We start from the raw sequence: 17,608 nt of genomic DNA, 5'->3' as shown, positions 1-17,608 counted from the left end.
TAGAATAATGATGAAAATCTGGAGCATAATTCCCTGAGGCCTAATTGTCTGTGGGAGGCCATTGCATACGTGCTAATACAACATAGCTGACCACAGCACTATAGAATTTCTTAGTATACGGATAAGTGTATAATAGCCCTACTCATACTATAATTATGCAGGCTGCTATAGTGAGCCAATCATCCACTGTATGCTATACTCCAACTGCACGATGATAAGTGCATGATCACTGACTGCTTTACTTGTGCTCATCAGAATTGCAGTTCTCATGACATGTAGGGTTTTTGATAAGTATTTGACTCTGAACCAATCTGGCCCAAATAGGCTTACGCCAATTATGCTAGCATAATTTTGAGCATAATAAGCTAGCAAAGCATCAAGCATTATGCCAGCATGACGATTTTTGAAAATTTTAATTAAAATTTCAATGCATGCACCCAAAATATAGCTAAGCTTAATACTGTAAATCATATCAAGAAAATGTGCAATGCTATTATTTTATTGACACTTTACAGAAATAAGATGGAGATACTCTAATAGAGCAGTCACTTACTCTAATAGTGCAGTGAAGGAAGGCTGATATACTCTAATACAACAGTGAACCCTCAAGCATAACCTTGATTTGAAAGCATCATTTTGAGCATAATAGGCTGGATTTTTAAGCACTGCTCAAAAGCATATCAAGCTAATTTCACACCATTATTGGCTCAAGACTAGGCCCAACCCACACATCTAATGATCCACCAGTAGACTGCTTATGTTTGATGTGTATTAGTCACAAAGCTGAACTAGTGCTGAGAAAATTGGAGCAGAAGCCACGAGTTGTGTGGGTCATTTTATGTTCATACTGGGTCAATGGAATGCCATATTGCCTTTCAGTGTTAGGGGTAACACGTTACATAGTAATAATATTATTACTTTTGTGGTAACCAAGTAATGTAATGAAATACGTTATATAAACCAGTAATATAACTCAAGTTACTTCACTTACAAATGTAACATGGTACCAAAGCAACGGAGTTACTGTAACGAGTCTAATATTGAGTGATTTTATTTCTACAAGTAACAAGGTTATTAATCTCATTAGTTATCCACTGAGTAATGCCTAGCCACAACAAAGTAGTGAAGTCACCTTGAATTAATGAATGAAGCTTAAGCCAACAATTGTAAATTGCTCGTTTCTCGTCCTAGTCAGACAAAAAATACCAGGTGGGTGGGCGGTTATTATTTATTATATTGTTAAAATTCATTATTTACTATCAAGGATGTTAAAGGGAGCCCATTAACTCCTAGCTAATTACCTTTTCTCTCAGATTTAGCAGAGATGTAAGATTTGTTGTGATTTCACTGGGATTCATCAAGATTTAAACCAGCTCATAGAAGGTTAGATTCAAAGTGTCGCAGACCCCTCATTTTCTCTGAGCATGCAGCCACCAAATCTTGAAGGCTTTTATAGAGTTTACTGGCTATGTATCATGCTTGTGGCCATAACACTAATTTAGCCATCAACTGCAACAGTACGAATTTTCCATATGTTCCACACATGTTAATAACAGATTGTCAGATGAGTGGAACTCCTGTTCATAGTTGTATCTCATTCACCATTGCTACATAAAGAGACCCACTGCTTGTAATCTGGCCTGAGGTTGTAATGGATTCAAACTAGCTATGTAGTTATCCATGCTTTTTGGCACTAAACAACATCAGAAACTCACTACCTTTCCAATAATATACCATGTGCTCACACTAACTGATCCATTCTGTGTAGAGTCTGTGAAGAATGGTTCACGTCCAATTGGAGATAATGTTATACTGTGTTGTGACTGGATCTGTGAAAACCCGACAAAATAGCACATTTTTCTAAGGCTGTGCCTAGAGTCACAGCAATCACGTGAATAAAAAAAACTTAGAGTAAGAAAACAGGAAAAAAAGTTTGGCTAAAGCGAGGATCGAACCCGGCGGGGATGTCCCATACTCCAGCCCAGCGCTCTACCACTGTATCACTGTGGTGCCAGCTACCCTACTCCCTTAGTTTGTACCTTATGTATATCATTCATGAAGAAGCCTATATAAATAACACCGGTAAAGAAACTAAACCTGAACCCTTACCCTAACCTAACTCTAAAGTACAAGACACATCCCCTAAAGTCGAATGCTCAGGGAATACTACTAGGCGTGTTCCCTAAAGTTGAATGCTCGGGGAATACTACTAGGCACGTGCCCTAAAGTCAAGGGTTTTACTCTTTTCACCACCTTTCATAACCCTTACGTAATATTAAGCTCAAAAGCATCCAGACTTCCTACTGTAGTTGTTGCTCTCTCTCTTCGACTTTAGGGCACGCATCTAGTAGTTGCCGCGAGTAGTCGACTTTAGGGGATGCGTCCAGTAGTTGCCGCGAGTAGTAGACTTTAGGGGAAGTGTCCAGTAGTTGCCACGAGTAGTAGACTTTAGGGGAAGCGTCTAGTAGTGTTAGCATTAGGGTTAGGGTTAGAGTTCAGCTTTGGTTCCTTTAGGGTTAGGTTCTTCTTACTATATACAGCTTCTTTCGTTAGTCACATTTATAAGATACAAAAGAAGGGAATCAAGGGAGCTAGCAGTGGTAGCATAATCGGTAGCACACTGGACCATCACACTGGGATCCTGGGTTCGATCCCCCTTCAATACTGCACTTTTTTTTTCACCTTTTTGGTTCACCGTTTTTGTCTAAGTTCTGTAGGGTTATGAAATAGGGTGAAAAGAGTGATACCTCTAAAGTCGAATACTCGGGGAATACTAGACTCATGCCAACCCTAGCTCGCCTCAAACTCAACAAAACTTACCTTCATACAACTAGTGTGTGAATTCTAGGTGACTGCACCGTGACTTTAGCAGCAAAATGTCCAGTCATGGTGCTGTGACTCTAGGTACAGCGTTTTTCTAATTCCTGTTTATTAAATATTTATAAGCCAAGTATACCTTCTAGTAAACAGAGCAAAGTTTCAGCCTTGTATGCCAATAACGTTTGGAGTTACAGCCCTACAAAGTAGCAACAACAGAAAAATCGATTTGTTCAGCAATTACAAGTGCTTCAAAACAGTTGTAACTTATTAATGAATTGACGTACTGGGCTGAAAGTTTCACCATCGTGTTCATCATGGATAGGGGAAACATTAGCTGGGTACGTTTGTCCTTCTATAAACTTTCTTCACTGCATACAAAGGCGAAATTCATGAAGAAAATCGATCGCGTACGATCGCTTCGATGTGATGTAAAAAAACGCCCATAACTTTCGCATCCTTGGGTCTACTGCAACGAAACCAATTTATTTCAACTCGTCTTGAGTAGGCGAATAAGATGACATCCAGGATTTTATTGTTTGTCCCTTCCTTCATTCAAAAAATTTACAGAATTTTTTCAATAATACGCAAATATTTCACCCATTGTTTTCAATGCTGTACTTTTTTTTAATACTATACCGGATTTCAGTTCCTTTTGAAAACAGGCATTTTGCATGATGATGTAATGATTTGATTGCTTTGATTTGATTTATTATTTTATACTCACAACAATCGGCACAGTGCCGTTCCTCCTTGTTGGAGTGATACAAAAATACAATAACAACAACACATTGTTTTAAACTTGTTGACGTCATCATGCAAAGAGTATAACTATAGATATACAGACAAGTACCCGGGATTGGAATCATCTCACATGAGCCCATTAACTTCAATACAGACGCATTCGTTGGATCATTGTTACCCCCTTTGAAAAAGGCGGGATAGTGAAATACGCCATTCACAATACGTTTCTGTAAAATTTCAATATATGAGAGTGTTTGTTTAGTTGTTGGTTAGCCTTCCTTGAGAAGGGGGTGGTTAATTAGCGGTAGGGGCCTGGTTTGTAGGTGTGTCTCTCAATGCAGCTGGCCGATCAGTAGCCACCATTATCGAAGGAACCAGACTAGGGACCCGTCGATTTCGCCAGCAAAATTTTTGGCATAATGGTTGGGTAAAAGCAAAGAGCAAAATGCTGGCATAATACGTGCAATTTTTGTGAAGTCGACATAAAAATTGCACAAAAGATCGAGATACTCTAATAGAACAGTCAGACACGCTAAAATATCAACAATGCATAGCTAATTGTTACAAGAACAACAAGTGACAATCGAGATACCCTAATAAAACAGTCGCACATGTTAAGCAATATTAGCTGGCTTCTTGCTTTACATGTTAAAAGTAATTTCTGATCGAGATACTCTAATGGAACAGTCACTTTAAGGCGAAACTGTAGCTTTGCACTAGGAAATATTCAATTAACAAAGATCAGTGCTGAGCAAAATTATAATTCTTGAGCAAAATTATAATTCTTGAGCAAAATATGGAGCATAATAGGTGAAAAATAAAAGAATTGCTGGAAAGAAAAATAGGTAGAAAAAAAAGCAAAATAGACTGGTCCCTAAACCAGACCTATAGCACACGGCAACTAATTATTTTTGGACGTACTCACAGGAGTAGAACTAGTCTTCTGTGTGATAAATTCAAAGATATTGCTACTTCCAGTAACAATGATCTGGCACGAAAGACCGGATGATTCCAATCCTGGATACTTGTCTGTATATCTATAGTATAATTTTCAAATGGAACTGAAATTCCTGGTATACTGGAAATTTAGGCTTGCGCTATTGTGTTGGGTTTTCGCAGATCCGGTCACCAGTGTAAACATGTATATTCATGCATAAAATATGATTTTGTCTTCTGTCATACATGTATAGTCTTCAAGGTCATCATGTAAGCTCTTACATGCCATTGTACATGCCAAGACACATTTACAAGAACTGTAAACACAACTTTAATTGCACAAAGTAGTTATTTGTATTAATATGTATATAGTACCACTGATGCATTTGTGCAATCACTATATTTTATGATAGAAATTAGTGTGCTGATCAGGTAGTCTTGTGTCATTGTCTGTGTAGCATCTTGTATGTGCTCCCATCTTCTGAGTATTGAAGTCTATAGCTACATGCAGTGTTTATCATGTCAATCCAATAATGTATTTTAAATCAGTACATATAATGTGACATTTTAAAATAAGGATTAGGGATTGCTGAAAAAAATATTAAACAAGAAGGGAATCAATATAGCTCATGAAGTAAACCCACAAAACCCTATTTTTGACACATTTGCTAGTAAGGGTAGAATCAAAAAGGGACTTATCATTTTACTTGATGTAACCATAAACCATGTTGATTACACCAGTGATCCCTTCTTGTTCCATGGGTTTTTAGACAGTCCCTATTCTTTATTTTTAATCTTTTTAATACTTGTAGTTCTTTTGTAATGTTAATGTCAGTAGGAAAACTAGGAACTCTGTTGTTGTATGTATTGCACAAGAAGTAGAAAACATGGTAGAATTAATACCTACATATTATTTTCTTTTACAGTTTCAATCCTTTTCACAGTCAGTAGAAACCCTGTTTTGTATGCTTAATGGAGATGACTTGTATGAAACTTTTGAAGACAGTGATTCAACATTTCTCTCGTCATTAACTGAAATATTTTCCAAAGTTTATTTCGCAGTGTTTGTATTCATTTTCATCTATGCTGCATTGAGCTTGTTTATTGGCTTATTCACTGCTGCTTATGATGAACTTTCAGTAAGTACAGAGTATATATTAATGTACTGCAATCCAGTATGACAGTTTTAAAAATTAATGTGACGAGATTTTGGAAAATCAGCCTTAATGTCACATTTTGCCACTAAAATATTTATGATTAAAAAAGGCATTCCAAACTTCCAATCAGCTTTACAGTGATTAGAATTACTAGTCAGTACCTTGAATTAAAAAATTCTGTAAAATATCTTGCAATGTGCGTAGCTAAGTGTTTTAGTGGTGGCATATAAATATGGATTTCTATGTATATCAAGCGTGACATAAGGACTGGTTTTCAAAAATCTGGTCATACATGCATCTGCATATTTGTGTACTTAAAGTCTTACTTGTGAAGAAACGTTTAAACCGGTTATTGCCCACCCACTTGGTAAATCATACATTACCCCTGCTGACAAGTACTAACATCATAACATAACCTCAAATAATGTGTAAATATGTGATTGTAATAACTGTTATTGCAAGACAGGATGTTGATGGTCACTTTGGTACCACCCTAAACTTTCCAGCAGGCTTATTGAGTCATATTACATGTACGTCTGCCAATATACAATCAAACCAATTAACTGGTTATTGCCAATTATTGGTAGGCAATTAATTGTGACTGGATTTTGGAAAAACGATCCAAATCGCACATTAGAAGTTTCGAGATAAACGGTTTTAAAGAATTGAAGCCAGCATAACTCTCCAAGGATAGCAAGCACACGTATGAAATTTACACAAAAGATGCATCAATCTGTTACCTTTCAAGCCACTTCCAGTACTTGTAGCTGTTTGTATAGTTTCCCGCCAAATAAGATAGAAAATCTGAGCAGTTGGATGAGCGAAGTAGTATCACGAGTGCTCACAAAGGGGTGGAGGCTGGGGGGTGGAGGCTGGGGGGTGGCGGGGAGGGCAAAAGATAGGCCTCAAAATGGAGGCAGACCACGATTGGAGTCCAGACACGAGATTACAGGGCTGTGCTGGCTCCTTAGTGGCTGATATGTAGCAAAATCTAGAGAGAATACGTCTGGCCAATATTATAAGGCTGTCCACCAGTAAACCACTGATTCTTGCCAAGCCAGGTCCTTCACAAGGCCTGAAACCGCCATTTGGGCACTCCACACCACCCAGAAAAGACGTCTATTAAAACCAGCCTCGTGTAGTTTGAGCAGTGCTGAGGGTCAAAACTTGTAGTACAATAGTGTAGCTATGGTGTTAGTTTGATTTTGCCTGATGTGCGATTTGGTTCGGTTCTGTAAAATCTGGTCACAATTGGTGATAAAAATTTTGTAGGTGTACAGCACTAGTGTGTTGTGCAGCCAAGTACGCCCGTGCAACAAAATTTAATAAGTGTGTATTTACAGGAACCAAGAAAATGCCATTTTCATGCATCTGTAGCTTGGTAGTGCCTGACCAGAAATTATCCATTTTGATGTGATAATTCCCTTTGGGTAAGGCACATCCCATATCACATTTGAGCTGAATCCACCAAGCCATCAGCCCATCACTGAGATATGCGTCTTCGAAGTTTGTCTTAGTTGCTTTGTATTCTTCGTCTTAATCTTCTTTCACAACACTTAGAACAATTGCTATAACTCACACTTGCTTTAGTTGATTTTCATCAACTTTGGAGGGCAGTAAGAACGTAATGCAGTATGTGTACAGTCCACCTTTCATACACATAAGATAAAGAACAAGGGAGTTGTATGCAATTTTCAAAAAAATGCTATTAAGGCCACAGGGTAAACGAATGACTTAAAAATCGGTCTGTACATTGAGTAACTATCATAGTGCAAACCTTTTGTGGTTTGAAAGAAATTGCACTAACTGGGATGGAGTTATAGCAAAGGCAGTGGTTACTGAACCAAAAGTCAGTTCAATAACACTGGGGCTATTGAACCAACAGTCACATGAAACCCACCGAATTGACTTACACGGGCTATGAGAATAAGGGCCAGATAATTCCAAACAGCAGTATATAGAATGGATGATTACTGATCTAGTCTACTTTAATAATCACTTGATTCGTACACTTTATTGCTCTGTGAATTTGATTGTGGGACTCAACATGAGGCTCCTCCACTGGAAATCCATTTAGAATGGTGGAGCCATGGATGATCACATCAAAAATTACAAAGTAGACAAGTTAGAACAGTGCTAGTCAAGAAGGGTGGCCACTGATAGGGGCTGTTAGTAGCTACTCAGGTTTAATGCATCAGACAGGTCATGCTAGGTACAAGGGTAGTGGAAAGGCTCAAGAATAGCTTTGTAAAATATTCCTGTTTTCATGGAGCAGGACTAGAAGACAGTTGTTAAAGAGCTAGTTAACAGCTGGTCTAGCACAAAAAAACTGACATAAGTGTTTTGTGTATTAAGACATGTATATGGTGAGATCACTTATTGCACAGTATTATACTGGGTGAAAATTGTACTGTGTATAGTACCAGTTTGGATTGGTGCATGTGTGATGTTTGTATGTTCATTTGAGGCGCTTAACAATGAATTTCTGTCTGATACAGTAGCTAGCTAAATATCAATTCAATATTCACTACCCAAAATGTTTTCTCCATTAGCCTGTTATACAAAAGCTTGACTAGTTTGCATATTTTTGTAATAAATATGTTGGGTAAATAATGCATTCTAGAAAAAAAATTATGCATGTTGTAATTGTAGCTAACTGCTTCCACAAACAGTAAAGAGTGAAGCAAGCCACAAGTTGATAAGCGATATGCCATTGTGTTTGCCTGTTCATAGAAAATAAGAATATCCTTGTTCCATTTCTTTATCATTAAGCAAACTTGATGGAGGTATGTGTGTTTATTATGTTGTTGTAAAACGTAACCTTTATGTTTTCATTTCTAAGCTTGAACACTTTCTCACAAGCATTGGTAGATTTAAGCTGAAAACTATTCCATGATGGATTTACCAGTTCATGGTAAATGCATAGTCAAGTCCTAACTCCATTAGTATTTAAAAAAAATGCTAATTCAAAAAATGGAAGTAGGATCTATGCAATAAAAGTTGTGAAACAAGAGATGGATGATGGTGTTACAGCATAGTTCAGTGGGAATTCCATACTTTGGCACTTTTATTATTTTTTTAATGCCAAAATAGGAAATTCCCACTGATCTATGCTGTAAAGCCATCATTCATCTCTTGTTTCACTACTTTTATTGCATAGATCCCTACTTCTTTTAAGTTAACAATTTTTAAAAATACTAGTTTGTTAAGTTTTTTGTTGTGGCATAATGTAACTTGTATTGTATTTTCCACATGGGTAAGGTAGATACCATCACTATAAACATCTTGCGCATTTGCTCAGTGAGCAGTGGAATTCCCCATATTTTGTGATTATGGGCAGGCTTTGCTATAGTTTTGGGGTTCTCCTTACTGTGCTCTTCAATAATGTGTATCAGGGAATCGCATTCTAGATCCAAGCATCCTGTGTGCTTCCAGCTGTCAACTTTGCTGTTGCTGAGGGGCACCTGCCACCTTTAGAATAATAATGTATTATATATTTTATACTGTGCTTGCTTCTTTTTCTTATAAAAATAGCTATGCCTACTGTTCTATCATACATGAATATTGTATTAGAGGGACTATTGTATTGGAGTATATCTCTAGTCAGCCAAGGGGTATGCAGCTAGCTATGCCAATAAGGAGTGAGGTGATCTTGTTTACTGTTAAGGTTACGGGTTAGGCGCTTAATAATACGTTATTATTTTTCGATGCGTGATAATGGATGGTGCAATATTGGCACGAAACTCAAGCAGGTGTTAGTGAGAAGGTTGTTAACTTTAAAGCGTTGTATAGCCACGTGATAATAGCGGAGGAATCATACAAAGTGAGTGTTAATAATTTTACTGCGGAAGGTAGTCAAGCGTAAAACTAATGCACTTGTCAATTTCATGCCCCACCCCCCCCACCCTGGGGGGGGTGGGGGAATACAGGGAATTTGACAAATCGTGGTGTCAAATTCCCCACTACTGGGGCAAAATCGGCTGTCAAATCCCCACTATACCCCCACCCCTATAGTAGGGGATTTAACAGCACCTCAAGCGCATATACCATGCATGCAACTAGTAATATACCTGCCCTGTAGCTAGTAAAATTATAGCAAGTGCGATTTTATTGTTTAGAAATGCAACTACCTGTAGTAGACACATTAGGTTTCTATGGTAATTATGTAATTGGTGTGATGTAACCACATAATGTATGATGCATCCTTAGAGTTGTTGTAGTAGGCTTTATGAGTTGTTGTGTAGTTTGTGCTCTCTAGTTAATCTATGAGAATCTAGTTATAGTGATAGAGCAAATAATATTACATGGTGTCAGAAATTGAGAACCTTGTTACCAGTTATGGCAACCTACCAGATTAAGCCAATTGAACCATTCAACTTCAAGAGACCTGAAGAATGGCCCCAGTGGATTCGCAGATTTGAGAGATTCCGAGTAGCTTCTGGCCTATCCTCAAAGTCAGAGGTAAACCAAGTAAATACTCTTGTGTACTCTATGGATGCAAAGGCTGATGATATTTTCCAGTCATTTAACCTAACTGAAGAGCAGGCAAAAGTCTACGATACAGTAAAAGACAAGTTTGACTCTCACTTTGTTAAGCGCCGCAATGTTATCTTTGAGCATGCCAAATTTAACAGAAGAATGCAGCAAGAAGGCGAGCCCGTTGATGACTTCATAATTGATCTCTATTCCTTGGCAGAACATTGTGATTATGGACAGTTACATGATCAAATGGTCAGAGACAGAATAGTTGTTGGTATCAGAGACAGCCTGCTGTCAGAAAAACTGCAGATTGATAGTAAGCTTACCTTAGAAAAAGCCACAGCGATGGCTCGACAGAGCGAATCCGTAAAACTGCAACAGAGAACAGTGAGAAATGACTTGCTAAGAGAAGCACAAATTGAACTGGTGAAGAAGCAACCATACTCCCACCACAGTAAGGATTCTTCAAGACCACAAAATCCACCAGGAAGGCCTAACAATTGCTCCAGGTGTGGCCAAACTCCATCACATGGTAGAGCTTACTGCCCAGCAAGTGAAGCCATTTGCCACAACTGTAAAAAGAAAGGCCACTTCAAAGCATTTTGTAGAAGTAAAAGTGCCATTGACCAACTAGCTGAAACAACAGAAATTCAAGATGGTGTAGATTCTCTAGTGACATCAGAATCAGCTAAAGAATCAGATGATAATTCCTTTCTAGGAATGATTCATGAAAATAAAAGCAACCCATGGGTGATAGAGCTGACATTGAATGGTCAAGCAGTTCAGTTTAAAATTGACACAGGAGCAGATGTGACAGTTATTCCCAACACAGAATACTCTAGAAGCAGAGATGGTCCATTGTCACCAGCAGACAGAACACTCAGTGGTCCAGGCCAACATGTACTGAAAGTCAAAGGGAAGTTTGAGGGCTACCTTGAAAGAAACCACAGATCAATCCAGCAAACAGTCTATGTGATAGAAGACTTACACAAAGCTTTGTTAGGACGTCCTGCCATTGAATCCCTACAGATTCTGTCATTTGTTGAGCCAGTACAAGCCAGTGATATTTTCATTCAGTTCCCACAATTATTTACAGGACTAGGCAAGCTTCAAGACAGTTACCAGATCAAACTCAGAAATGATGCTAAGCCATTTGCTCTAAATGCCCCTCGTCGAATAGCAATACCACTGCTACCTAAAGTTAAAGAAGAACTCCAAAGAATGGAAGCAATTGGGGTGATTTCAAAGATTGAAGAGCCCACAGAATGGTGTTCTCCGATTGTTGTTGTTCCAAAACCCAATGGCAAAGTTCGAATCTGTGTTGACCTGACAAAACTTATCACAAGTGTTTGCCGTGAGCGTCACATCTTGCCATCTGTAGAACAGACATTAGCTCAAGTTGGAGATGCAAAGTATTTTTCAAAACTTGACGCTAATTCTGGTTTCTGGCAAATTGAATTAGCACCTGAATCCTCAAAACTGACAACATTTATTACTCCATTTGGGAGATATGCCTTTAATCGCCTTCCATTTGGAATAACCTCTGCACCTGAACATTTCCAACGAAAGATGAGTGGTATTTTGTCAGATCTTGAGGGAGTTGTCTGTCTAATTGATGACGTTTTAGTTTATTATGGTAAAACAGAACAGGAACATGATCAGCGTCTCAAAGCAACTCTCAGAAGAATAAGTGAAGCAGGCCTTACACTTAGCAAAGAGAAATGCGTTTTCGGTGCTACCAGCATCAGTTTCCTAGGCCAAACTGTAAACAGTGAAGGAATTCAGCCTGATCAAAACAAGATCCGTGCAATTTGTGACATGAAATCACCAAATAACCTCACTGAACTTCGTCGATTTTTTGGTATGCTTAATCAACTAAGCAAATTTTCTCCACATTTAACTGACAAGACTCAGCCCTTGTGAGAACTCCTTAGTACTAAAACTCAGTGGGTATGGGGAGAAGCACAAGACAGAGCTATTACAAGTCTCAAAGATGCTATCACATCCAGTGAAGTTCTCGCAATGTATGATCCAACTCTAGAAACCATTGTTTCTGCTGATGCTTCAGCGTATGGACTGGGAGCCGTTTTACGACAGAAGCAGAAAGATTGCAGCCTTCGTCCAGTTGCATATATTTCTCAAGCATTATAAGTGCAGCTGAACAGAACTATGCCCAAATTGAAAAAGAAGCCCTTGCTGCAACCTGGGCTTGTGAAAGATTTCAACAGTATTTGTTGGGTATGCACTTCAAATTGGAAACGGACCACAAACCTCTTGTTCCACTGCTATCTACAAAGAGCCTTGACGAAATGCCAATAAGAGTGCAACGTTTTAGACTACGCCTGATGAGATTTAGGTACTCAATTTATCATGTTCCTGGAAAAGATATTTGCACAGCAGACACTCTTTCCAGAGCACCAGTTCTGACTGAAGACCACACTGCAGAAGCCTTTCATAAAGAGGTAAATGCTTATGTTAATCTTGTTATTGATTATCTTCCAGCTACTACAAAGCAGCTACAGGAGATCAAATGTCTCCAAGAACAGGATGAAACCTGTAAGAAACTTAAACTATACTGTCAAAATGGGTGGCCAGCCAGAAAACACCTGAATGGTATGCTGAAGTACTACATTCCTGTTAAAAATGAGCTGAGTGTTAACAATGGTATTCTCCTAAGAGGCAATCGACTGATTATTCCTTCCTCTCTCCGTCCTGAGATTATTGAAAAATTACATTCTGGTCATCAAGGCTTGACAAAATGTCAACAGCGAGCTAAAGATTCCGTGTGGTGGCCAGGCATAAAGAAGGACATTGAAGAAAAAGTTTCAAAGTGTATTGTTTGCTCTAAGCACAGATTGAACCATGTGGAACCATTGTTGCCATCACCATTTCCAAATAGACCATGGGAGAAAGTAGGGACTGACATTTTTGAATGGAGAAATTCTAGCTATTTACTAGTCATAGATTACTATTCTCGTTACATTGAGGTTGCCAAGTTGTCTTCCATGACATCACAAAACATAATACAACATCTTAAGTCAATATTTGCTCGTCATGGCATTCCTGAAACTGTCGTTTCAGATAATGGTCCACAATATTCAGCAGCATTGTTCAAGTCATTTTCTGAGAAATACGGTTTTACACATATTACAAGCAGCCCAAAATACCCTCAAGCCAACGGTGCAGCAGAAAGAGCTGTCAGAACAGTAAAAGATCTGTTAAGCAAAAGTGATGACCCATATTTAGCAATGCTTGCTTTCCGTTCTACTCCTTTAGAGAATGGTTATAGTCCAGCTGAACTACTGATGGGGAGACGGCTACATACTACTATTCCAGTACTCCCAAAGCAGTTAAAGCCAAAATTACCAGATGCCAACAAACTGAGGAAAAAGGAGAAGTCCATGAGAAAAAGACGAAAAATCAACTTTGATCAGCGACATCGTGCAAAGGATTTAATTCTCTTGCAAAAAGGAGAGTCAGTTTGGATAATTGACATTGAAGCAGAAGGTGTAGTCACAGAAGAACTATCCAACAGATCCTATATGGTCCAAACACCTTACCACTATTACAGACGAAACAGAAGACATTTGATACCTCTAGCCAACCAAGAAACAGCTTCAAGTGTTGACAATCCAATACCAACACCAATAGAAATTCCAGACGAAACTTTTATCACTGTTACAGATGAAAACCCTTCTGTAGTTCAGACTAGAAGTGGAAGAATTTCTAGACCTCCTATATGGTTTGTTGAGAGTGAACAATGACAAACATTTTGTAGCATGCATCATACTTAAGGAGGGAGATGTAGTAGATGTCGCAGATTGAACTGAACTATTATATTAGAGTTGAATGTTGTATTAGGTTTAGAACTTTAGATTGTGGGTTTTGTACCATTGTTCATTGTGTGTCACGTGAGTAAGTAAGGTGCGATTCCTCCTCGTGGTCCGAGAAACGAGAACCTGTTCACTTATCGCTAGACTCATCACATTGGTGCTGTGATTACTTGTCTGTTCGTCGATCGCCCGCAGTTATTTTCTAACCAGAAACGCAGAAGTTGTTGTACCGTGGCACCTGTTTGAGAATGGTACCCTCAAAGGCGAGCGAACTATATTCAGAGTGACTGTTTTTTGTTTGTTTATCTGTTTTAGAATGGAGGAATTGCAACGTAAGAAGACTTCGCGGAAAGGATACAGGTCCCATTTAACGCGCCTCTTTAAGAAGGTGGACGCAAGTATGGGCTCCGAGAGTACACCAAGTGAAAAAGATATCGCAACTCTGACTAGTTCCATCGATCAACTCCATGAACGAGCGAAGTTATTACAAGAAGTAGACCAAGAGATCGCCAACACAATCACAGGTGAAGATGAGCTGGAAGCCGAGATTGTTGAGAGTGCAGCCATACAAGAAACGATTTGTGATAAGATAAGCCAAATCAAGAGCATCATACACAAGCTTACTGCCCCTACAACTACCACTCCACCTGTTACACTGAATGTGTCTGCTGCAGAGTTTGTACCACCTCAACATCCAACAATGAGAGAGCCACCTGCCCAGTTACTCACTCCTCCACCCACGGCCAGACAACCCGTAAGTCGACTGCCCAAATTGAACTTACCTACCTTCTCTGGGAGTCCCCTAGTATGGCAGAGTTTCTGGGACTCATTTGATGCAGCTGTCAATTCTAACACTGCACTAGGTGGCATACAGAAGTTTAATTACCTTCAAGCTCAGATCCAAGGTGAAGCATCACAGGCAATTGCTGGGCTTCCTTTGACAGGTGCAAACTATGATCACGCTGTAGCACTATTGAAGGTGCGCTTTGGGCAACCCCACAGAATCATCAATGCCCACATGCAAGCTCTGGTAAACACCCCCAAACCAGTTAACACCTTACCTAGTTTAAGACTCTTCCACGACACAGTGGAAAGCCACATCAGAGGGTTGACAGCTTTAGACAAGTGTGAGGACTCCTACGGAGCCTTGTTAGTACCAATTATTCTTGGAAAGCTCCCTCCAGAGACAAGGAGAAACCTCGCTCGTGCACACACCAACCCAGAGTGGACACTTACTGACTTACAAGATGGGATTTTATTGGAGATTCAGATACTGGAATCAGGAGTGTCACTAGACTACACTGAATCATCAGACAATGCCATGTCAACCATGACAGCTTCACTTCTCACAGGAGCCAGCAGCAATTTCAAACAGCGAACACAATCAGCAAAGCCTGTACGTTGCACCTACTGTAACTCAACAGATCACTTGTCATTTGCCTGCAATGTAGTTGTTGACCCAAAGAAAAGAATGGAGATCGTCAGGAAAGCCAAGCTGTGTTTCAATTGTTTGGGGTGTCATAGAGTCTCCCAGTGTAGATCAAAGGCCAGATGTAGGCACTGCAGAGGAAAACATCACTCTAGCCTCTGTGAGACCACTTCTAGCAAGGATCAGGACAATACAGGAAAGAAAGCAACTGCACCCACAGTCAAACAGAACAATTCTCAAGATGACTCAACCGCTTCACTTACAGTCTCAGTTCCATCCAAGCCACCAGGGACTGACCTACTACCTGGCAGTACAGCCTGCCTTCTGAAGACTGCTATAGCTGAGGTACGCTCAGGGCCCAATCGTTGCAAAGCACAAATATTATTTGATGAGGGTGCACAAAGATCTTTCATTACTCAGCAACTGGCAGACAGCTTGAAGGTTGTCTTGTGCAAACGTCAAAGGATATGTATTTCTGCATTTGGGGGAGAAGCTATACCAAGGGAATTGCAATCAACCTCTATTGCAATACAAACTAATGATGGTGGAAAAGTTCCCGTTTCAGTACTGGTTGTACCCAAGATAGCAGCACCTCTTCAGAATGCCGTACCTCTACCTGGGAACCAGTACCCTCACCTTCACGGCCTTCAGCTTGCTCATCCAGTGGGAAGTGACAACAAATTCGAGATCACCTTGCTAGTAGGTGCAGATTTTTACTGGAACCTTGTCCAAGACAAGATAATTCGTGGCAACAGTCCCACTGCTGTTGAGTCAAAGATAGGGTACCTTCTTTCAGGTCCTCATTCCCCTTCAGACACCAAGGCCAGTGTCAGCATGTTTCACGCATCAGTCATGCAGTGTAATGAGCCAAAGTTTTGGGACACAGAACAATTGGGCACATCAGTCGATACCCAATCCTTATTAAGCAGTACACAGCAACCCACCTCCTTTATCAACTGCTCAGTCCATCGAGATTCCGATGGTTCATACATTGTTGGTTTCCCTTGGAAGACTGATCATCCTCCTTTGCCTTCAAATCGTGGCGTGTGTGAAAAAAGAGCACGGTCTCTTGCACGCAAACTAGCTCAGACACCAGAACTGCTAAAGATGTATGGTGCCATTATTACAGATCAACTTAGCCGAGGATTCATAGAGAAAGTCAAGGAAGCTGATGTACCCCAGAGCTGCCATTTTATCCCTCACCATGCTGTCAAGAAGGATTCAGCAACTACCCCAGTGAGGATAGTGTATGACTGCAGTTGCCGTCTTTCCCCCAACCACCCCAGTTTGAATGATTGTCTTGTGGTTGGGCCTCCATTTTTGATTGACATGGTTACCTTATTACTGAGATTCCGTACCTACAAGTATGCACTCACTACAGACATCGAAAAGGCCTTTCTCCACGTGCAACTGGCTGAAGAGGACCGCAGTTACACTCACTTCCTTTGGTTATCAGAGCTAGATAATCCTAACAGTGACCTTACAATTTTTAGATTCCGGGTCGTACTATTTGGCTCTGTCAGTTCACCTTTTATGCTACACACTGCCTTGAGACATCATCTCACCACTGAAACATCTACAACTGCCGGCGATATTTTAACTAATCTTTATGTTGACAACGTTGTGTCTGGCTGTACCAATGAAACGTCTGCTGTGGACTACTATATTGAAGCTCGAGAACTGATGTCAAAGGCCAACTTCAACCTGAGAAGCTGGGCCTCAAACAGTCCAAACCTAATGACAAAGGCAAACCATGATCAAGTTGCTGATACTAATACTGCTGTCAATGTCTTAGGCCTACTGTGGAATACAGCCAGCGACATGCTGAGTCTGATGCCAAAGTCATTACAAACATCCCAGACAACTCTGCCAACCAAGAGAACTGTGTTACAAGATCTGTCAAAAATCTTTGATCCTCTAGGAACACTCACCCCAGTAACCATATCTGCTAAATTATTTATGCAACAATTGTGGCAGCAGAAACTTCGTTGGAATGAACCCCTGAACTCCACCCTGACATCTGAATGGCACTGCATCACAGGTAACTTAACACAGACACCTCAATATCACATTCCACGTTGGTACCTGAAATCCATTAATACTGAACAGTTGACTCTTCATGTATTTGTAGATGCCAGCATGAAGGCCTATGGTGCAGTGGCCTACATCTGTGTTGACACACATTCATCCTTCGCTATAGCTAAGGCTCGAGT

General features: G+C 39.9%; 1 protein-coding gene across 1 annotated transcript in view; it reads left to right on the top strand.

Annotated features, from left to right (window-relative positions):
* LOC136253436 (mucolipin-3-like) overlaps positions 1-17,608 on the top strand; it is a 169,558-nt gene that overhangs the window by 109,057 nt on the left and 42,893 nt on the right. The window contains exon 9 of the mRNA XM_066046109.1: positions 5,424-5,636. Coding sequence (XP_065902181.1) covers positions 5,424-5,636 — 213 coding nt within the window. The remainder of the gene's footprint in view (positions 1-5,423; positions 5,637-17,608) is intronic.

Source organism: Dysidea avara, chromosome 4 (assembly GCF_963678975.1).
Source record: "Dysidea avara chromosome 4, odDysAvar1.4, whole genome shotgun sequence".
Lineage (NCBI taxonomy): Eukaryota > Metazoa > Porifera > Demospongiae > Dictyoceratida > Dysideidae > Dysidea > Dysidea avara.
This window is presented reverse-complemented; position numbering and strand designations above follow the sequence as displayed.